Source organism: Chelonia mydas, chromosome 11 (assembly GCF_015237465.2).
Source record: "Chelonia mydas isolate rCheMyd1 chromosome 11, rCheMyd1.pri.v2, whole genome shotgun sequence".
NCBI lineage: Eukaryota > Metazoa > Chordata > Testudines > Cheloniidae > Chelonia > Chelonia mydas.
In genome coordinates, this window is record NC_051251.2 from 75,541,480 (window position 1) to 75,563,750 (window position 22,271).

General features: G+C 50.9%; 1 protein-coding gene across 1 annotated transcript in view; it reads left to right on the top strand.

Annotated features, from left to right (window-relative positions):
- The window catches only part of COL6A1 (collagen type VI alpha 1 chain), a 68,284-nt gene extending 58,990 nt beyond the window's left edge, over positions 1-9,294 (top strand). The window contains exons 30-35 of the mRNA XM_007066684.4: positions 624-757; positions 3,029-3,138; positions 3,920-4,106; positions 4,548-4,722; positions 6,444-6,473; positions 7,408-9,294. Of these exons, the coding sequence (XP_007066746.2) occupies positions 624-757; positions 3,029-3,138; positions 3,920-4,106; positions 4,548-4,722; positions 6,444-6,473; positions 7,408-8,018 (1,247 nt within the window). The 3' untranslated portion in view covers positions 8,019-9,294. The remainder of the gene's footprint in view (positions 1-623; positions 758-3,028; positions 3,139-3,919; positions 4,107-4,547; positions 4,723-6,443; positions 6,474-7,407) is intronic.
- Positions 9,295-22,271: the final 12,977 nt, after the last annotated feature.

The following is a 22,271-nucleotide window of genomic DNA, read 5'->3' on the forward strand; positions in this document are numbered from 1 at the left end:
TCTGGGAGACCTTTTCCCACCATTTCTCTACTGAAAGAGACAGCAGTTCTGCACATGTAAATCCAGATCTGCTGCATCCTCCCCTCCCCTTCCCTCCCCTCCCTGGGATGAGGGAGTTGCCATTTCGCTTCCCTTTACAGTGTCTTGATGGAGTGGTTTAGGAACCCAAAGGCGGGAGGGGGAAGCAGGGGCTGGCTGAGGAAAATTGTTTTCCAATGGTGGAGCTTCCCCACCAAACCCAGATGGCCCAGTCAATCTGTAGCTGAGACTGGGGCCTAGAGGAGAGCTAGCTGGAAGAAATGAGAATTGTAAGGGACCTGGTTAGTGCAGTTTGGGCTCTTTGAAATGTTGCCTGTGTGTTTAATAAGCTGGGTAGAACATTTAAAGGTCAGGAGAGGCCATGGGGAAATCAAAAGGAATAACTAGCTAACTAAATCTCCAATCCTACGTGTGGTGATTTTGCTGCTTGCTTTTGGGCTACATCTTCTCTGTTGGCAAAGCGAGCACGTGACTATGGACTGACACCAGCTGTCACTCCACGGGCTCGTGCAAGCTGCACTATGCTGTGTCAAAGCAGCCGGGCTGTCTAACACACATCCCTCTGGGTCTGTGCTTTGCTGCAGAGTGTAAATGCGGCCCCATCGATGTGCTTTTCGTGTTGGACAGCTCGGAGAGTATCGGCCTGCAGAACTTCCAGATTGCCAAGGACTTCATCATTAAAGTCATTGACAGGCTGAGCAAAGATGAGCGTGTGAAGGTGAGTTTTCAAGGGGACGTGTACTGTGTGCACGTACAAATCTCCCTCCCATGCAGAATGGAGGGACTGAGCCACCCCACACGGTGCAGACTCACACACCAGGCAAACGCTCCTCACTTGTATGCTGACAATATAAGGCTCAGCTGGTAAATCACATGTAACTACAGGGGGCTCCTTCCCAGCTGAGCAGAGCAGCGGCAGCCGAAACTCCTAATACAACATACCAATCCTGCACTCTCCAGAACTCTTTGCCATGGGCTTGTCTCCCTTGCCTCAGAATAGCCAATTCTTAGGGGACTTGTTCTGAGGAACGCTCTCTGGGTGGCTGGATTGGGTGAACGGGGAGATCCTTTCCAGCTCCCTTTGAGTCTACAAACCTCCCTAGCTAATGCACTTGTGGCCGAGATGTTCAAACATGGGTTCCTGCCGTTAAGCTCCTAAGCCGCATGTCGATGTCCTGGGAAGTGCGGGGGCAGTGCCTGGGAGAGGAGTGTGGGAAGGGGGCTGCTGTGCTGAGGCCACTCTCAGCCGCCACCGTGGCCTCTAGGAGTTTGTGGCAGCCGAGTGGACGCAAAAACACCGTCCAACGCTGCTCTAAGTTATGCCGGGGCCAGGCTAAGATTCAGGGAAGCACAAAGGTGCTTTAACGCCCTTCCTGGCCACCTCCATCTGTTCCTACACCACGTCCAGCTGGAACAAAATGAAGAAGGAGAGGAGGGGAGATCCCATTGCTGACTATAGACCTGGACTTGTAACGGCGAGCCCTCTCCTCCCCAGCAGCAGGGGATGGGCCTGGAAGTGGGGCCCTCCCTCCACTCATTCTGGGTCAGTGATGATGTGTAGGGGCTTCTTGAGCAGGCTGGAGCCACAGCATCCCTAGGCACCGCAGGCACAAAATGGGTCCCCAGCCGGGTCTTTCTGAGCTGCCTCTGGGCCCCATGATGCATTACCCTCTCGCTAACATGTGGTTGACGATGTTTGTCACAGATCCACCGGGTCTGGTCCATGCACCAGCCTATAACCTGTCCCTTGGCAGTGACCTGTTTAGTGTGCCAGGCCCTAAGGACCCACACAGTTCCATGGAGCAGGCCCTGGCCTCCACAGCTCTGAAACTGGGCCTTCGGGTGCCAGCAATCCCTGTCGCTCTCCATGGCTCCTTGCAGTGAGTTCAGCCATGCCAGAGTCCTGCCAGAGGCTTGTTTCCCGCCTCCTTTGGGTACAGGGCTCCCAGCGTATATTTGCAGTGACACTCAGCAGCTGTCTCAAAACCAGGTCACCATCTATTGGGCACCTGGCTACAGAACCCTTCGCTTAGCAGAGAGAAGCAAAGATTAGACATCATCTGTACTGACTAACGCCAGCGCTCCCTTGACCCATGCTGCTGTAGGAACCATCTTGGTTTCCTTTCTCTGTCTTGTTGTCTGTCAGTTCCAGGTGAGGCCAGTGTCTCTTGGACACCCACAGCTGGCCTCTGCCAACCAACTCAGGCTTGTGGGGCTCGGGCTGCAGGGCTGTGTCACTGCGGGGTAGACTTCCGGGCTCGGCTGGAGCCCAGGATCTAGGACCCTGCAAGGTGGGAGGGTCCCAGAGCTCAGGCTCCAGCCCAATCCAGGAAGTCTACATAGCAGTGAAACCCGCAGCCTAAGCCCCTCAGGCCCAAATCAGCTGGCACAGGCCAGCCGTGAGTTTTTCTTTGCTATGTACCCTGAGAGCTCAGCTCTACACCTCTTTGTTCTCTGGACCCAGCTGGGCTGCGTTCCCATGTTCAGCTGCGTCTGCAGCGAGGAGTTAATCGTCAGTCCTTGGGAGTCCTACTGTCTCTGTGTCTCAAGTCCCTAGGCTGATCTCCCGTGGCCTACGGAGAACACGAATTCTTTCCCCCACAATGGATGCCAAGGTAGGGGGGCCACTCACATGTCCCTGGAAAACCGGACATTCGGGGCCTTCCGGGAACAGCGTGGGCCTGCCCCCGTCCAACGGTGTGTCAGTGTGTGTATGCTCACCCTGCAGGGACCGGGGGGGATTTTTAAGAGCCAGAGGGGGTGAAGCGGTGCCCCCATCCAATACCGGACAGAACCATGTCCTATTTTGTCCCAGTACTGGATGGGGGACACACCCGACGAGAAGAGGACTGTCCAGTTTAATATCGGACAAGCGGCTTCCCTGGTCCCAGGTGATAGGTACAGAATCATGCAGATAACTCTTAAATATACGACAGAAAATTCCTACCTTGGTCACAACTTCCCTTCATGTCTCACCATTGCTCAACAGTTTGAACCGGGGGATTCCCGAGTGGGTGTCGTGCAGTACAGCCATCACAACACCCAGGAGCTGGTGGCTATGGGCGATGCCAACATCGACAACATCGGAGCCTTGAAGGAGTAAGTCGATAGGCCTGAGAGCTGGGCTTCGGTCAGCCGCTCAGAGACCAGCACCAGGGCCAGACCGAGCAGTTACGGTCCTGCACGTAGCACCGCCCGGTCCTGCATCGCTGAGTCCCGCTGCTGGAATAAGCAGCACCACACTAATTGCATCTTACCTGTGGGTGTGTCACAGCCTCCCCGCCCTGTGGAGACGCACCCAGAGTCAGCAGCGGGGCGTTGGAGGGCCTGTCCCCATGTGCTGAGACGAAAGGCAGGGGGTGGTGGTCAGAGGTGGGTGGCATGCTATTTCCACAGTCCCTAGCGACTGTATTTCTCCTTAGCTCGGCCTGACAACCCACCCAATCAACCCCATCCTGCAGTGACAGCTCTGAGCCGTGTCCATCTCCACAAGTGCTCGGCTCTTCGTCATATCATGAGCCATTTACAAGAGATTATACCCGTGGCTGGCATGTACGGACTACATCGGGCTATAAAGCCCTCTCCGTGGTGTGGATGCAAGAAGTTGTGCCAGTGAAGGCCAAACCCCCTACTTGCTCTCCCAGATTAAGACTGACAGTCCTTTCCACCTGGGAGCAGAAGTCTTTGCTTTCGCTGGTGATTTAGCCATGAAATATAAAGCAGCCCAGCAAACCCCTCTTGTCTTGTAATGCCAGCACATCAGCCCCAAAAGCAGCTCATTCCCAGCTGTGAACTCATCCGACTTCTGAAGTCTAGGGGGAGAGGATCGTCTAGGGCCAGGGCCTGTTAGCTCTGACCTCCCTTTGCCGCTTGTTTGCAGGGCCGTGAAGAATCTGAACTGGATAGCGGGTGGCACTTACACAGGGGAGGCCCTGCAGTTCACCAAGGAGAAACTGCTGTCGCGGTTTGCCTCCGACAAGAGGGTGGCCATCGTCATCACAGACGGGCGGTCTGACACGCTGCGGGACCCCACCCCGCTCTCCTCGCTCTGTGAAATCAACACCCCGGTAGGCAAGCCTGGGCCTGAGGCTAGCTGGTGCTTCCCGAGAAGGGAGGGTCCCTAGAGGAGGAGGGCAGCCTTGCTCTGTAGTAGTGACCGTCTAGGCAGACGCGGGTGCAGCTGACGCCCACGCTCCTGGTGCCAGTGCGCGCTAGCTCAAACCACCAAGACAGCGAGAGTTCGTGTCAGTGCAACTGATGAGCACTTATCGATTAATTCCGTCTACTAGTGTGTATGTGATGTGTGTGCTGGGATCACGCCCCTCTTCCCTGCCTGTCTGCTGGTCATCTTCATGAGAAAACTCTTCATGTTCATACAGTTCATGCCACACCTGGCCCAGTGGGAGCCAGAGCCTGACTGAAGGCACCTGGGCACCACCGTAATACAGAGAGACAGAGTGACAACCAACCCGTTGAACACCAGTAACGAATCTGTGCTTGCCCCGTAGGTTGTTTCCCTGGGCATAGGTGACATCTTCCGAGCATCCCCTAACTTGGAGCAGCTCGGTGTCATTGCGTGTGAAGGCACATCCCAACGCCGAGGATTGTCTCTTCCAGTGGACAACTACGCTGAGCTGCTGGATGACACGTTCCTCCAGAACGTCACCTCACATATCTGCCGAGGTGGGTGACCGTCCTCCGCTGGCGTTGCTGTGACCCAGCCGAGCCTTGCTGTGGGATGGTGTCCACGTGCTGCTTACCCGTCCGTAGTGTTGCTGGAGAGCCAGAAGTGATGCTGGGGGGCAATACACAATGGGAGCCGAGGGGCTAATGGGGGAGGGGTGGTCACGGCCTGATCAGGTCCCAGCTGATCATGTTCTCAGCTGTTATTCCGAAAGGGAGCAGCCTGTGTTCTGAAGTCAGGGGAACGGAGGTGATTCAGGAGTCTGATAAATGAAGGGTTCTACCATTTTGAAATGTCTCGGACTTTGGGTAAATCAATCACAACAATCTTTAGATGTTTCGAAATTGCCAGCCTCTCTCCAGCCAAGGGATTTTTTAGCAGTCAGTGGCCCTCTTACAATACACTGCACCGGCAGGACGTAGCGCTGCAGTTAGACCCTGTGATCCAGAAGCACTTTTCAATTGTGTACCTGCCTCTTTGTGCCGTTGGGTGACTGTCTAATAGATTCACGCAGCATCTAGCACAGGGGGGCCTCAAGCTAGTCAAGGCTCTAAGCGCTACCACAGTACAAATCAGAAATCACAGCAATGTGATTTCACCACTAAATCCAGCAGTTACCTGCCCAAGTGCTGTCAAATGTGCCCACAGTTAATTGCAGGTTTAAAAACACAGGCACAAAACTGGAGGCTGTGGTGAAGTCTTCCTGGAAATCATGGTCGAAATCATAGAATCAGAGAAGATCAGGGTTGGAAGGGACCTCAGGAGGTCATCTAGTCCCACCCCCTGCTCAAAGCAGGACCAATCCCTGACTAAAAATACCAGGGCCTTCCGGTCCTTCCGTGCCCATTTGCTGATGGGGGGGGGTGGTATTGGCCTACTCTAGACATTGGCACTGCAATCCAGGTACCCTAGCACGACTGTGGGCTTGGGGTAACTCTATAATCTCCCTGCCGCCCTGCACACCCACGCTGAGCCTCGGGACAGCCCGGCCCTTCCTGAGACCCATTTCTAGGTCCAGTGGAGAGCTCCCTTCTCAAGGCGAGGCCCTGCCCGCCGCTCCCCGACCTGCTCTGGCAATGCCCATGCTCGAGTGCTACGCTCCGGTAGGGTTGTTCCCTTCGCACTGCCACCTGGCACGCACCCAGCTAGACACACGCTCTGCCTCCTCTTGGAACAGAGGGAGCCTCAGCTCGCAGCCCGGCCCCTCCCTGAGTCCTTCCTGGGCTCCTGGCCTGCCCCTGAGGATCAGTCACTGCCACCTAGCCACAGGGACCACCAAGCTGCACCACAGCTGTGGGGCTCACTCTCCGCCACTCGGGGAGCAGAAGAACTGGCACACCTGGCGGTGGTGCTGGGCGTCGCATCCGGCCTGCCCGTGAAATCCAGCATGGCACCGTGCAACCAAACGCGGGGCGACTGCCCTGGTGACGCCACTACCATCAGGGAGAGCCTCCTGTGGCATCGGGCAATAGCACTGTGTTGGGCCACGGTGACTAACGGGCAGCGGGTGTGCAGCAGGGAGCCCCAGCCCACTCCTGCGGATCTGGTTATAAACGCCGAGTACTGTGAGGAGCTCTGGGGGATGGGGCCCTGCATCGACTGAATGTTCTAATCCCGGGGTGCCAGGAGGACACCATCGGCCTGGGGGCTAGACAAGAAATACCCTTCCTGAGGGAGGGGAATGATTTAAGGTGGTTTGTTTTGCTTGTTTCTCTTGCAGAGAAGAAATGTCCAGACTACAACTGCACAAGTGAGTATTTCCAACTCGTGAGAGGCAGCCCAGGAAGGAGGGCAGGTGGGGGCACAGGGGTGGGGGCGGAGCATGTGCCGAGGAGGTGCCAGGGAATCTGAGATACAGTTTCTGAGTGGAGAGGACCACACAGCAGGATCTGTCTCTGAGTCCAAAAGATGACTGTAGGCTTGCCGGGCTGTACTGCTGGCCGGGGTGGAGAGCACACCGTGGTGAGGAAGAGGCAGCTAGGTCAACAGCGATAAGGAGGAATTCGGCTACCTACAGACTCGCTGGACAAATGACACAGTGGAGTGAGGGCTAGAGAAGACTGAATAGTTGCCTTCAGAGCAGCGGGAGCTGTGACTATTCTCTGGCCATTCTTGGTTTAGTCCTAGAACCCAGAAGTTGCTTCAGAAAGCAGCCACAGGTGAACCGTGGCATAATAATGACCACGGCGGAATTAGGGTCGGAATTCTTGGGGAGGGAAAGGTACAGAAATTAGCAAACTTTAGAAAAGGGTATTTTTTTAATGTGGAGTTTAATCCAGAACACCCTAAAGCTAAAAGTAAGTAAAAAAATCCTTAGACTCAGGATGGAGGCTGCTGGATCAAACAAATCAGAGCCCCAGAAGGCATTCACGCTCCTAGAAAAAAAAGGAAGCAGGAGGGCAAGGAAAACAGCCTAGTGTGTTTAAATGACTATAGGTTTTAAAAGCTACATACAGACCTGAGAATCCACCCGAGAGAAGCCAATAGAAAAGAGCAAGATAAAGTGTGAGATGACACCCAGGGAAGCATAGATGGAAGAGCATAGAGGCAAAGACTCAAAATTCATTGAGTCGTCAGTAGCAGGAAGCCTGAGACAACCAATGAGTCCACTGGACTCTGATGGGGAAGGGGAGCAATTAGGGAGGATAAGCCATGCAAATAACAAAGAACCTTTCTCGATGCAGTCACCTTCAGAGAGCCAGCTGACATCACTCTCTTGGTGGACAGCTCCACCAGCGTAGGGAGCCGGAACTTTGAGCTCACCAAGAAGTTTGTGAAGCGGCAGGCGGAGCGGTTCCTGACAGCGCACATGCCTTCGGAGGACTCTGTGCGCGTCTCCGTCGTCCAGTACAGCGGCAAGACCCAGCAGAAACTAGAGGCCCAGTTTCTGCAGAACTACACGGTGATCGCGGACGTGATTGATGGCATGGAGTTCATGAATGATGCCACAGATGTCAGTGCCGCCCTCCGGTATGTCACCAACCTGTACCGGCAGTCCTCCCGGGCCGGCGCCAAGAAAAGGGTACTGATCTTCTCAGATGGCAACTCTCAAGGGATCACGAGAAGTGACATAGAGAGGGCAGTGCAGGAGGCTCAGCGGGAGGACATTGAGATATACGTGCTGGCGGTAGGCAGCCAAGCCCACGAGTCCAACCTCCAGGTCCTTGTTACTGGGAAGACCACAGAGTACGATGTGGCCTATGGGGAGCGCCACCTCTTCCGAGTGCCTGACTACAACTCCCTGCTACGAGGCGTCTTCTATCAAACAGTCTCCAGGAAGATCGCTGTTGACTGAGCGGCAGGGAGGACCTCCCCCAGCCCAGAGGACAGGCTGTGTATGCTTTGCGTCTCTTAAAAATGAAAAAGTTAGCAATATTCTTGATGAACTTGTTTTTCTATATAAAGCCATAGTGCCAGAGTCTGTCTGTGCACAACCCCCTGCCCCTGCTTGGAGCTCCCTTTTCTTCCCCTTGGGTCTGAATTGCCTTTCCCAGCCTCTGAGTCCCCACAGCAGACAAACACAGGGGCAGCCTAGCTACTAGCCTTCAGAACATATACAGATCCCTGGGGTGAATTATGATGAGACGAAGACCACTAAGAACTTGCCCGGTTTTACAAGATTGATCACACACTTTACATACAAATTTTTGGTTTTCTTTATTCAAATTAAAGCTCTTTGCTTGCCCCGTTCTCCAGGGGCCTCACCAGTGCCGTGTTTAAGGTTAAACTTTAAAGTGCCAACATCTCTCTGGCCAGTAGAGAGGTAGGATCATGGTCATGGCTGGCAGGTTTGTTTCACATCTCCTGCTCCAGTGGGGGACGAATGGGCTTTAAAACCATCCTCAGCATCTCGGTGCCGGAGATGGGTCCAAAGTGCAAACGGCTCTCAGTGCCATGGGTTAGACTCTGTTCAGCACATCCATTTCTCCCAGTGGAGGTGATGAAGCACAGCTGGCCCCCACGCACTCCCATCCATATCAATGGGATTCGATGGGGCATAAATCCAACCCCACTGGACCTTTTTACTTAAAAAGAGTTGGAGAATAACCAGAGGGGGAAACAGTGGAGGAACAAGGTAACAGTGCTCCTGTGCTAGCTAATCTCATTCCCATGTAACAAAGCTGGAAATCCCACCTGTAATCTTATGATCTGTTGTGTTCCAAAATATCCTTTGGAAAATCTGTCAAGGCACATTGTAGTATATACTGATGCAGACTCCAGTGATGTCAATGGAAAGATTGCCATTAGCTTCAGTGGGTTTGGGATCAGATATGGTAACAAACAAAGGTGCTACCCTCACCTGGGTGATATCTGCCCTATATGTTTACACAGTAATTGCCAAGACCACCCTGAAGACGTGGATTGGCTTGGAGAAGTTTCATTCAGTGTTCCCAGTGGTGCTCTTGCTATGAAGTCGTGCTTCGAAAAGGAAGGCCATTGATAATGCCAATGTTGCAGTCTATTTTACTCTGTAACCAAGATCCATTTTACCAGTTAGTTTTATTTTATGCCTGTGTTACTGAAATGTCTCCACGTCAAGAGTTTGTCCAAATAAATGGTTTCCCACAGTCCTGCTGGCAGGCTGTCTGTGTGTAAATGGAACCCAGGAAGATGGACTTAGCTTGACAATTTCATACCTTGTGGAAGGAGCCACTGCATGGAAAGTGTGGCTAACTCCCGGTACATCACACAAGAGCCTGTGGTGATCTGTGAGTCTCTACAGAGCTGCATGGGAACGCTGCATGTGAATACAAGGGAAGGGAACCAGTGTTTAGAGCTCACAAAAATGGTCTCTGTTGGATTTCCTGATTTCAGAAATGTGCCCAGTTCCATGTCCCAGGGATCTATTGGTCAATGTATTTCTTGCACATACAAATATTACATTAAAAGAACATTAAGGTTGCAGAGTTGAGCACTGAGGAAATGCTGGAATTAAGGTCCATCCATGCAACTTAAATTCGGCCCCCCTTTCATGTATACATTCTGATACAGTCCTTGATTCCAGTCACACAGTACTTTTCCACGGGCTCCCTGCCTCATTCAGGGCACAGGAGGGACAGTGCTCATGGTGTGAGCAGCTGTTCAATAGTTCGTTTTCTCACTGTTCAATGGGTGCCCCCAGATCTTATTTCCTGCTGCCTAGTCCAACCCTGCTCCAGCGACAGAATTGATAATTACCGCCTGGGTTCATCACTACAGTGTCTGAGTGCTTCGCAAAGAGGAATGAGTTTAGCTCACCTGGGAATTGAGTGGGTGTTAGCCCCATTTTAAGGAGGGGGAACTGAAGCACAGAGAGATTAAGGTCATAAGAGTCCACTGATTTGCGGTGCCCAACTTGCGGTGACCTGGGCCTTGTGGAAACAGTGGGAAAGATTTGAGAGACGAGGCTACAACACAAATGCTTCCAAAGAGGCCTGAAGATCTGGACTCAGACTTTTTTCCTGTTTTAAAAACCACCAATTCCCCCACTCCTGCAGAAGCAAATAAAATGACCCACTTCTTCCCATGCCTTCATCATGAATCAGTCAGCTGTAAACAGTTACCTTCTTTCCCTGGTTAGCCCTCCCCCTTCAACCTGCACCACACTTGCATAAGCATTTTGAAGCAAATTCCAAGCAATGCCCCACAGCAATACAGTGATATTTGGAGGCATGCGATGCTTCCCCTACCACAGCTACAGCTGCTCTTCCATAGATTCATAGACTCTAAGGTCAGAAGGGACCATTGTGACCATCTAGTCCGACCTCCTGTACAGCACAGGCCAGAGACCTGCCCCAAACTAATTCTTAGAGCAGAGCTGGTAGAAAATAAAAAATCCAACCTTGATTTTAAAATTGTTAGTGCTGGAGAATCCACCACAACCCTTGGTAAATTGTTCCAATGGCTAATTACTCTCCCTATTGAAAACTTACACCTTATTTCCAGTCTGAATTTGTCTAGCTTCAGCTTCCAGACATGGGATCGTTTTATACTTTTCTCTACTAGACTGAAGAGCGCACTTATTTATTCACGTTCAGCTGATTATCCACCACAGCACACCTCACCCCAAACCTTTTTCAGAGTCACTACTTCCCAGGGTACTGTCCCTCATCCTGTAAGTACGGCCGACATTCTTTGTTCCCAGAAGTATGCATTTACCTTTTGCCATATTAAAGCACATATTGTTTGCTTGCGCCCAATTTATCAAGTGATCCAGAGTGATTGGAATCAGCAACCCTTCATTCTTTGCCACTCCCCCAGTTCTTGTGTCATCTGAAAACTTTGTCAGGGATGATTTTATGTTTCCTTCAGGTCATTGATAAAGATGTTAAATAGTGTAGGGCAAGAACTGATCTCTGCAGCATCCCTCTGGAAACAGACCTGCTTGATGACTATTCCCCATGTACAGTTACATGTTGAGAGCTATCAGGCAGCCAGTTTTTAACCCATTTACTGTGTGCCATGTTAATTTTACATCATTCCAGTTTTTTACTAAAAATGTCATATGGTACCATGTCCAATGCCTTACAGAAGTCTATTAGGTCATCACTATTACCTTTATCAACCAAACTTGCAATCTCATCAAAAACGCTATCCAGTTAGTTTGACAGAATCTATTTTCCATAAACTCGTGTTTAAAGGAGAAAAGGTGGGGGAGTTGCATTATATGTACGGGAGCAGTATGACTGTTCAGAGCTCCGGTATGAAACTGCAGAAAAACCTGAGAGTCTCTGGATTAAGTTTAGAAGTGTGAGCAACCAGGTGATGTCGTGGTGGGAGTCTGCTATAGATCACCGGACCAGGGGGATGAGGTGGACGAGGCTTTATTCCGGCAACTAACAGAAGTTACTAGATCGCAGGCCCTGGTTCTCATGAGAGATTTCAATCACCCTGATATCTTCTGGGAGAGCAATACAGTGGTGCACAGACAATCCAGGAAGTTTTTGGAGAGTGTAGGGGACAATTTCCTGGTGCAAGTGCTGGAGGAACCAACTAGGGGCAGAGCTCTTCTTGACCTGCTGCTCACAAACCGGGAAGAATTAGTAGGGGAAGCAAAAGTGGATGGGAACCTGGGAGGCAGTGACCATGAGATGGTCGAGTTCAGGATCCTGACACAAGGAAGAAAGGAGAGCAGTAGAATACAGACCCTGGACTTCAGAAAAGCAGACTTTGACTCCCGCAGGGAACTGATGGGCAGGAGAATAACATGAGAGGGAGAATAACATGAGAGGGAAAGGAGTCCAGGAGAGCTGGCTGTATTTTAAAGAACCCTTATTGAGGGTGCAGGAACAAACCATCCCGATGTGTAGAAAGAATAGTAACTATGGCAGGCGACCAGCTTGACTTAATAGTGAAATCCTTGCTGATCTTAAACACAAAAAAGAAGCTTACAAGAAGTGGAAGATTGGACAAATGACCAGGGAGGAGTATAAAAATATTGCTCAGACATGCAGGAGTGAAATCAGGAAGGCCAAATCACACTTGGAGTTGCAGCTAGCAAGGGGTGTTAAGAGTAACAAGAAGAGTTTCTACAGGTATGTTAGCAACAAGAAGAAGGTCAAGGAAAGTGTGGGCCCCTTACTGAATGAGTGAGGCAACCTAGTGACAGAGGATGTGGAAAAAGCTAATGTACTCAATGCTTTTTTTGCCTCTGTCTTCACGAACAAGGTCAGCTCCCAGACTGCTGCATTGGGCAACACAGCATGGGGAGGAGGGGACCAGCCCTCTGTGGAGAAAGAAGTGGTTCGGGACTATTTAGAAAAGCTGGACGAGCACAAGTCCATGGGGCCGGATGCTCTGCATCCGAGAGTGCTAAAGGAGTTGGTGGATGTGATTGCAGCGCCATTGGCCATTCTCTTTGAAAATTCATGGGGATTGGCGGAGGTCCCGGATGACTGGAAAAAGGCTAATGTAGTGCCCATCTTTAAAAAAGAAGAAAGAGGATCCAGGGAACTACAGGCCAGTCAGCCTCACCTCAGTCCCTGGAAAAATCATGGAGCAGGTCCTCAAGGAATCAATTCTGAAGCACTTAGAGGAGAGGAAAGTGATCAGGAACGGTCAGCATGGATTCACCAAGGGCAAGTCATGCCTGACTAACCTAATTGCCTTCTATGACGAGATAACTGGCTCTGTGGATGAGGGGAAAGTAGTGGACATGTTATTCCTTGACTTTAGCAAAGCTTTTGATACGGTCTCCCACAGTATTCTTGCCACCAGGTTAAAGAAGTATGGGCTGGATGAATGGACTATAAGGTGGATAGAAAGCTGGCTAGATCGTCAGGCTCAGTGGGTAGTGATCAACAGCTCCATGTCTAGTTGGCAGCCGGTGTCAAGTGGAGTGCCCCAAGGGTCGGTCCTCGGGCTGGTTTTGTTCAATATCTTCATTAATGATCTGGAGGATGGTGTGGATTGCACCCTCAGCAAGTTTCCAGATGACACTAAACTGGGAGGAGAGGTAGATACACTGGAGGGTAGGGATAGGATACAGAGGGCCCTAGACAAATTAGAGGATTGGGCCAAAAGAAATCTGATGAGGTTCAACAAGGACAAGTGCAGAGTCCTGCACTTAGGATGGAAGAATCCCATGCACTGCTGCAGACTAGGGACCGAATGGCTCGGCAGCAGTTCTGCAGAAAAGGACCTAGGGGTTACAGTGGATGAGAAGCTGGATATGAGTCAACAGTGTGCCCTTGTTGCCAAGAAGGCTTACGGCATTTTGGGCTGTATAAGTAGGGGCATTGCCAGCAGATTGAGGGACGTGATCGTTCCCCTCTATTCAGCATTGGTGAGGCCTCATCTGGAGTACTGTGTCCAATTTTGGGCCCCACACTACAAGAAGGATGTGGAAAAATTAAAAAGAGTCCAGCAGAGGGCAACAAAAATGATTAGGGGGCTGGAGCACATGACTTATGAGGAGAGGCTGAGGGAACTGGGATTGTTTAGTCTGCAGAAGAGAAGAATGAGGGGGGATTTGATAGCTGCTTTCAATTACCTGAAAGGGGGTTCCAAAGTTGATGGATCTAGACTGTTCTCAGTGGTACCAGATGACAGAACAAGGAGTAATGGTCTCAAGTTGCAGTGCGGGAGGTTTCGGTTGGATATTAGGAAAAACTTTTTCACTAGGAGGGTGGTGAAGCACTGGAATGGGTTACCTAGGGAGGTGGTGGAATCTCCATCCTTAGAGGTTTTTAAGGTCAGGCTTGACAAAGCCCTGGCTGGGATGATTTAGTTGGGGATCGGTCCTGCTTTGAGCAGGGGGTTGGACTAGATGACCTTCTGAGGTCTCTTCCAACCCTGATATTTTACGATTCTATGACAACAACATTCCAGTCATGGGAGTTGTCCCACCACCTTTCACTAGCACCAACTAGATCCAATTTATGCAACTTATCGAATGAGCAATTCCAGTTCCGAAGTGTGATCCTCACCTGCTTCTATTTGGGACTGTCTGGTAGTGGGTCTGACTGCACTGGGAGCTGGGAGCACCCAGCCCCTCTGAAAATCAGCTCGCTGCTACTTAGGTGCCTAAATGTAGAGGCAGGTATCCTGAGTTTGTGTCCAGACTGGCCTCCCCAGTCATGGTGGAGTTGGGGTCGGGCAGACACGCTGTCCCAGTGTATGTCTACACTACGAAATTAGGTTGAATTTATAGAAGTCGGTTTTGTAGAAAGCGTTTTTATACAGTCGATTGTGTGTCCCCACACAAATGCTCTAAGTGCATGTAGTCAGAGGAGTGTGTCCACAGTACCGAGGCAACCGTCGACTTCCGGAGCGTTGCACTGTGGGTAGCTATCCCACAGTTCCCGCAGTCTCCGCCACCCATTTGAATTCTGGATAGAAATCCCAGTGCCTGATGGGGCTAAAACATTGTCACGGGTGGTTCTGGGTACATATCGTCAGACCCCCGTTCCCTCCCTCCCTCCGTGAAAGCAAGGGCAGACAATCGTTTTGCGCCTTTTTTCTTGAGTTACCTGTGAAGACGCCATACCACGGCAAGCATGGAGCCCACTCAGCTCACCGTCAACATAGGTCTCCTGGGCGCTGGCAGACGTGGTACTGCATTGCTACACAGCAGCAGTTTATTGCCTTTTGGCAGCAGACAGTGCAGTATGACTGGTAGCCGTCGTCGACGTAGTCCTGGGTGCTCTTTTAACCAACCTCAGTGAGGTCAGGGGCGCCTGGGCAAACATGGGAGTGACTCAGCCAGGTCATTTCCCTTTTAAGTTTCGTCTCATGGAGATTCAGTCCTACCGGCAGTGCTCTGTCTTTTAATCTGCAGCCAGCAGAAGATGATGGCCAGCAGTCATACTGCACCGTCTTCTGCCGAGCACCCAGGAGGTGACGATGGCTAGCGATCGTACTGAACAGTCTGCTGACAGCAAGATGTATAAAGATAGATGAAGTGGATCAAAACAAGAAATAGACCAGATTTGTTTTGTATTCATTTTCTCCTCCCTCCCTCCATGAAATCAACGGCCTGCTAAACCCAGTTTTGAGTTCTATCCTTGAGGGGGCCATTCTGTTTCTCGCAAAGCCACCCCCTTTGATTTTAATTCCCTGTAAGCCATGTTATCCGTCGCCCCTCCTCCGTCAGGGCAATGGCAGACAATCGTTACGCACCTTTTTTCTGTGCAGACGCCATACCACGGCAAGCATGGAGGCCGCTCAGATCACTTTGGCAGTTAGGAGCACATGAAACACCACACGCCTTATCCAGCAGTATATGCAGCACCAGAACCTGGCAAAGCGAAACTGGGCGAGTAGACGACGTCAGCGCGGTGACGTGAGTGATGAGGACATGGACACAGACTTCTCTCAAAGCATGGGCCCTGCCAATGTAGGCATCATGGTGCTAATGGGGCAGGTTCATGCGGTGGAACGCCGATTCTGGACTCGGGAAACAAGCACAGACTGGTGGGACCGCATAGTGTTGCAGGTCTGGGACAATTCCCAGTGGCTGCGAAACTTTTGCATGCGTAAGGGCACTTTCATGGAACTTCGTGACTTGCTTTCCCCTGCCCTGAGGCACCAGAATACCAAGATGAGAGCAGCCCTCACAGTTGAGAAGCGAGTGGCGATAGCCCTGTGGAAGCTTGTGACGCCAGACAGCTACCGGTCAGTTGGGAATCAATTTGGAATGGGCAAATCTACTGTGGGGGCTGCTGTGATGCAAGTAGCCCACGCAATCAAAGATCTGCTGATATCAAGGGTAATAACCCTGGGAAATGTGCAGGTCATAGTGGATGGCTTTGCTGCAATGGGATTCCCTAACTGTGGTGGGGCCATAGACGGAGCCCATATCCCTATCTTGGCACCGGAGCACCAAGCCGGCGAGTACATAAACCTCAAGGGGTACTTTTCAATAGTGCTGCAAGCTCTGGTGGATCACAAGGGACGTTTCACCAACATCAACGTGGGATGGCCGGGAAAGGTACATGACGCTCGCATCTTCAGGAACTCTGGCAAACGGGGGAAGTCCCGGATGACTGGAAAAAGGCTAATGTAGTGCCAATCTTTAAAAAAGGGAAGAAGGAGGATCCTGGGAACTACAGGCCAGTCAGCCTCACCTCAGTCCCTGGAAAAATCATGGAGCAGGTCCTCAAAGAATCAATCCTGAAGCACTTACATGAGAGGAAAGTGATCAGGAACAGTCAGCATGGATTCACCAAGGGAAGGTCATGCCTGACTAATCTAATCGCCTTTTATGATGAGATTACTGGTTCTGTGGATGAAGGGAAAGCAGTGGATGTATTGTTTCTTGACTTTAGCAAAGCTTTTGACACGGTCTCCCACAGTATTCTTGTCAGCAAGTTAAGGAAGTATGGGCTGGATGAATGCACTATAAGGTGGGTAGAAAGCTGGCTAGATTGTCGGGCTCAACGGGTAGTGATCAATGGCTCCATGTCTAGTTGGCAGCCGGTGTCAAGTGGAGTGCCCCAGGGGTCGGTCCTGGGGCCGGTTTTGTTCAATATCTTCATAAATGATCTGGAGGATGGTGTGGATTGCACTCTCAGCAAATTTGCGGATGATACTAAACTGGGAGGAGTGGTAGATACGCTGGAGGGGAGGGATAGGATACAGAAGGACCTAGACAAATTGGAGGATTGGGCCAAAAGAAATCTGATGAGGTTCAATAAGGATAAGTGCAGGGTCCTGCACTTAGGATGGAAGAATCCAATGCACCGCTACAGACTAGGGACCGAATGGCTAGGCAGCAGTTCTGCGGAAAAGGACCTAGGGGTGACAGTGGACGAGAAGCTGGATATGAGTCAGCAGTGTGCCCTTGTTGCCAAGAAGGCCAATGGCATTTTGGGATGTATAAGTAGGGGCATAGCGAGCAGATCGAGGGACGTGATCGTTCCCCTCTATTCGACACTGGTGAGGCCTCATCTGGAGTACTGTGTCCAGTTTTGGGCCCCACACTACAAGAAGGATGTGGATAAATTGGAAAGAGTCCAGCGAAGGGCAACAAAAATGATTAGGGGTCTAGAGCACATGACTTATGAGGAGAGGCTGAGGGAGCTGGGATTGTTTAGCCTGCAGAAGAGAAGAATGAGGGGGGATTTGATAGCTGCTTTCAACTACCTGAAAGGGGGTTCCAAAGAGGATGGCTCTAGACTGTTCTCAATGGTAGCAGATGACAGAACGAGGAGTAATGGTCTCAAGTTGCAATGGGGGAGGTTTAGATTGGATATTAGGAAAAACTTTTTCACTAAGAGGGTGGTGAAACACTGGAATGCGTTACCTAGGGAGGTGGTAGAATCTCCTTCCTTAGAGGTTTTTAAGGTCAGGCTTGACAAAGCCCTGGCTGGGATGATTTAACTGGGAATTGGTCCTGCTTCGAGCAGGGGGTTGGACTAGATGACCTTCTGGGGTCCCTTCCAACCCTGATATTCTATGATTCTATGATTCTATGATTCTGGTCTGTTTCAAAAGCTGCAAGAAGGGACTTTATTCCCAGACCAGAAAATAACTGTTGGGGATGTTGAAATGCCTATAGTTATCCTTGGGGACCCAGCCTACCCCTTAATGCCATGGCTCATGAACCCGTACACAGGCAGCCTGACAGTAGTCAGGAGCTGTTCAACTACAGGCTGAGCAAGTGCAGAATGGTGGTAGAATGTGCATTTGGACGTTTAAAAGCGCACTGGTGCAGTTTACTGACTCGGTTAGACATCAGCGAAAACCAATATTCCCACTGTTATTACTGCTTGCTGTGTGCTCCACAATATCTGTGAGAGTAAGGGGGAGACGTTTATGGCGGGGTGGGAGGTTGAGACACCAGGGTAGTTAGAAGAGCACAGGAGGGCGCGGTGCGCATCAGAGAAGCTTTGAAAACTAGTTTCATGACTGGCCAGGCTACGGTGTGAAAGTTCTGTTTGTTTCTCCTTGATGAAACCCTCCGCCCCTTGGTTCACTCTACTTCCCTGTAAGCTAACCACCCTCTCCTCCTCCCTTTGATCACCGCTTGCAGAGGCAATAAAGTCATTGTTGCTTCACATTCATGCATTCTTTATTCATTCATCACACAAATAGGGGGATAACTACCAAGGTAGCCCAGGAAGGGTGGTGAAGGAGAGAAGCACCAGGAGGGGTGGTGGAGGAGGGAAGGACAAGCACTTTAAAAGTTTAAAACTTTAAAACTTTTTGAATGCAAGCCTTCTGTTGCTTGGGCAATCCTCTGGGGTGGAGTGGCTGGGTGGCCGGAGGCCCCACCACCACATTCTTGGGCGTCTGGGTGAGGAGGCTATGAAGCTTGGGGAGGAGGGTGGTTGGTTACACAGGGGCTGTAGCGGCGATCTGTGCTCCTGCTGCATTTCCTGCAGCTCAACCATAGGCTGGAGCATATTAGTTTGATCCTCCAGCAGCCTCATCATTGCATCCTGCCTCCTCTCATCACGCTGCCGCCACCTTTCAGCTTCAGCCCTCTCTTCAGCCCGCCACTTACTCTCTTCAGCCCGCCACCTCTCCTCCTGGTCATTTTGTGCTTTTCTGACATTGTCTGCCTCCACGCATTCATCTGTGCCCTGTCAGTGCGGGAGGATAGCATAAGTTCAGAGAACATTTCATCGCGAGTGCGTTTTTTTCACCTTCTAATCTTCACTAGCCTCTGGGAAGGAGAAGATCCTGTGATTCTTGAAACACATTCAGCTGGTGGAGAAAAAAAAAGGGACAGTGGTATTTAAAAAGACACATTTTATAGAACAATGGGTACACTCTTTCATGGTAAACCTTGCTGTTAAAATTACATACATAGCACATGTGCTTTCATTCCAAGGTTGCATTTTGCCTCCCCCCACCGCATGGCTAGTCCCTCATCCCTCCCCCCTCCCCGTGGCTAACTGCGGGGAACATTTCTGTTCAGCCACAGGCAAACAGCCCAGCAGTAACGAGCACCTCTGAATGTCCCCTTAAGAAAAGCACCCTCTTTCAACCAGGTGACCATGAATGATATCACACTCCTGAGGATAACACAGAGAGATAAAGAACGGATGTTGTTTGAACGCCAGCAAACATACACTGCAATGCTTTGTTCTACAATGATTCCCGAGTACGTGCTACTGGCCTGGAGTGGTAAAGTGTCCTACCATGGTGGACGGAATAAGGCTGCCCTCCCCAGAAACCTTTTGCAAAGGCTTTGGGAGTACATCCAGGAGAGCCGCGAATGCCAGGGCAAATTAATCATTAAACATGCTTGCTTTTAAACCATGTATAGTATTTTAAAAGGTACACTCACCAGAGGTCCCTTCTCCACCTGGTGGCTCCAGGAGGCAGCCTTGGGTGGGTTCGGGGGGTACTGGCTCCAGGTCCAGGGTGAGAAACAGTTCCTGGCTGTCGGGAAAACCGGTTTCTCCACTTGCTTGCTGTGAGCTATCTACAACCTCATCATCATCATCTTCCTCGTCCCCAAAACCTGCTTCCGTGTTGCCTCCATCTCCATTGAAGGAGTCAAACAACACGGCTGGGGTAGTGGTGGCTGAACCCCCTAAAATGGCATGCAGCTCATCATAGAAGCTGCATGTTTGGGGCTCTGACCCGGAGCTGCCGTTTGCCTCTCTGGTTTTCTGGTAGGCTTGCCTCAGCTCCTTAAGTTACACGCGGCACTGCTTCGGGTCCCTGTTATGGCCTCTGTCCTTCATGCCCTGGGAGATTTTGACAAATGTTTTGGCATTTCGAAAACTGGAACGTAGTTCTGATAGCACGGATTCCTCTCCCCATACAGCGATCAGATCCCGTACCTCCCGTTTGGTCCATGCTGGAACTCTTTTGCAATTCTGGGATTCCATCATGATCACTTCTGCGGATGAGCTCTGTATGGTCACCTCTGCTGATGAGCTCTGCATGGTCACCTGCAGCTTGCCACGCTGGCCAAACAGGAAATTGAAATTCAAAAGTTCACGGGCCTTTTCCTGTCTACCTGACCAGTGCATCTGAGTTGAGAGTGCTCTCCAGAATGGTCACAATGGAGCACTCTGGGATAGCTCCCAGAGACCAATACTGTCTAACTGTGTCCACAGTACCCCAAATTCGACCCAGCAAGGCCAATTTCAGTGCTAATCCCCCTGTAGGGGGTGGAGTAAGGAAATCAATTTTAAGAACCCTTTAAGTCAAAAAAAAGGGCTTCATTGTGTGGACGGGTGCAGCGTTAAATCGATTTAACGCTGCTAAATTCGACCTCAACTCCTAGTGTAGACCAAGGCTAAGTGACCCCAGGCTCAGACTCAAGCCGATTAACCGGAGATTAGGAGTCACACCCACATTGCTATTTGTAGTGCTCTAGACCTCAGGTGTCTAGCGGTGAGGCTCAATCCCAGCGGCCGGGCAGACATACCCATAGGTTCTGAGGCCCGAAGGGACCATTTCATCTGAGCTCTGCTGAGCAGAGGCCAGGAAATGGCACCAGTGAATTCCTGCATCAAGCCCATGACGTCTGTTTGAGCTAAAGCTCTTTTTAAGGAAGACATCCAGTCTTGGTTTACCAAACAAAGGCCCCCCCACTTTTCACTTCTGGCATGAGAACCTCCGCTGAGGTAAGGGGGAGTCCGTGCAACAGGACACATTAACTTGGAACATCACTGAAGTTCAAGGGGGTCTCATTTTTATTAGAGTTGGTTGAAAAATAGAAATTTTCCCCGTGAAAAATGTCACAAAAGCCACATTTTCTGACAAAAAATATTTGGTTCAGAGACATTGCCTAGCTGTAATTTTCATTCCCAGTCTCTCAGTGTAATATGTATTTTGTGCCTTTTGTTCATCCTTGGGCCATTTGCATAACAGCCAGTCCAGAGGAGTCCAGAGGAGGTCTGTGCCCTGGAGGCAGGGTGAACCCATAAATGCTGGGCATTTCCTGTCCCCATTTCTGCACTCAGTCACTGCTGTCATTTCGTTCTGCATTTAACTTCCTGTCCAAGGAAGGTTCAAGCCCCTGCAGGCCTGTTTTGTTAATTCTCAGCTGCCATGCAGATGTACAGCAGGGCTGGGGGAGGGAGGTGTTCGATAACAAAGACAGACTTTGGCCCACTTCTCAGGCTTTTACTGTAACTTTCCTTGTTTGAGGCTAGTGCTGCTCCGTGTCCTTGAGCCGCTCCTTGCCCACAGGCGATAGGGGGTGTCGGTGTGAGCAGTGCTGAGCTCTGCTGGTTAGGCCGGGCTGGGGGGGAGAGAAGTCGAGTTGGCATTGCTGAACACACTTTGTAAGGAAGGCTGTAGGAATATTCGCTGCACAGCTGAATTCCTAAAGGGCAGATGGACACATACAAAGCAGCTAATCACCCTCTGATGAGGAGTTCAACCCACACAAGGCCGAAAACAGGGGTTCTCAAACTGGGGCTCAGGACCCCTCATGGGATCATGAGGTTATTACATGGGGGGTCATGAGCTGCCAGCCTCCACCCCAAACCCTGCTTTGCCTCCAGCGTTTATAATGGTGTTAAATATGCTAAAAAGTGTTTTTAATATATGAGGGGGGTCTCACTCAGAGGCTTGCTATGTGAAAGGGGTCACCAGTACAAAAGTTTGAGAACCATTGGCCTAAAGGAGTAAATTAGGCCAATTAAGTTTTGGAGGAAACCCAGGGAGTGCTAGGTCCTAATTGCTGATGAAGTCCAGCTGGAGAAGGAGGCAGTTGGAAGGCTGCAGGGAGGAAACCAGCAGTCATATTCCCTGATGCAGGAAGCTGTAATGACGGAATAAGAAGCAGCCCAGGGAAGTGGCAGGGAGGGCTGAGAGAGTAAAAGCCCAGAGCTGCTGGATCGAGGGTCCCCAGACTGGAGCCTGGTGTGGAGGGCGAGCCTGGGTTCCCCTACAAGTCACTGCTGAAGTGACACACTAGAGAGAGCCCAGTTGGGGACAGCTAGAAGCAGTCTGGAAGCAGACTTTGGTGCTACCCTAGAAGTGGGGAGAACTTTAATGAGACTTAGCCAGAGGGCTCATCCAGGATGAGAAAAGCACTGCCATTCCCGGCTCCTGAGAGGCCATGGAGTGAGTGAGTGGAACCATGGGCTGAGTAACTGCAGGAAGGGGTGTCAGAGCAGGTAGCAGAGCTAATTCCCCAGATGAACCACAAGGA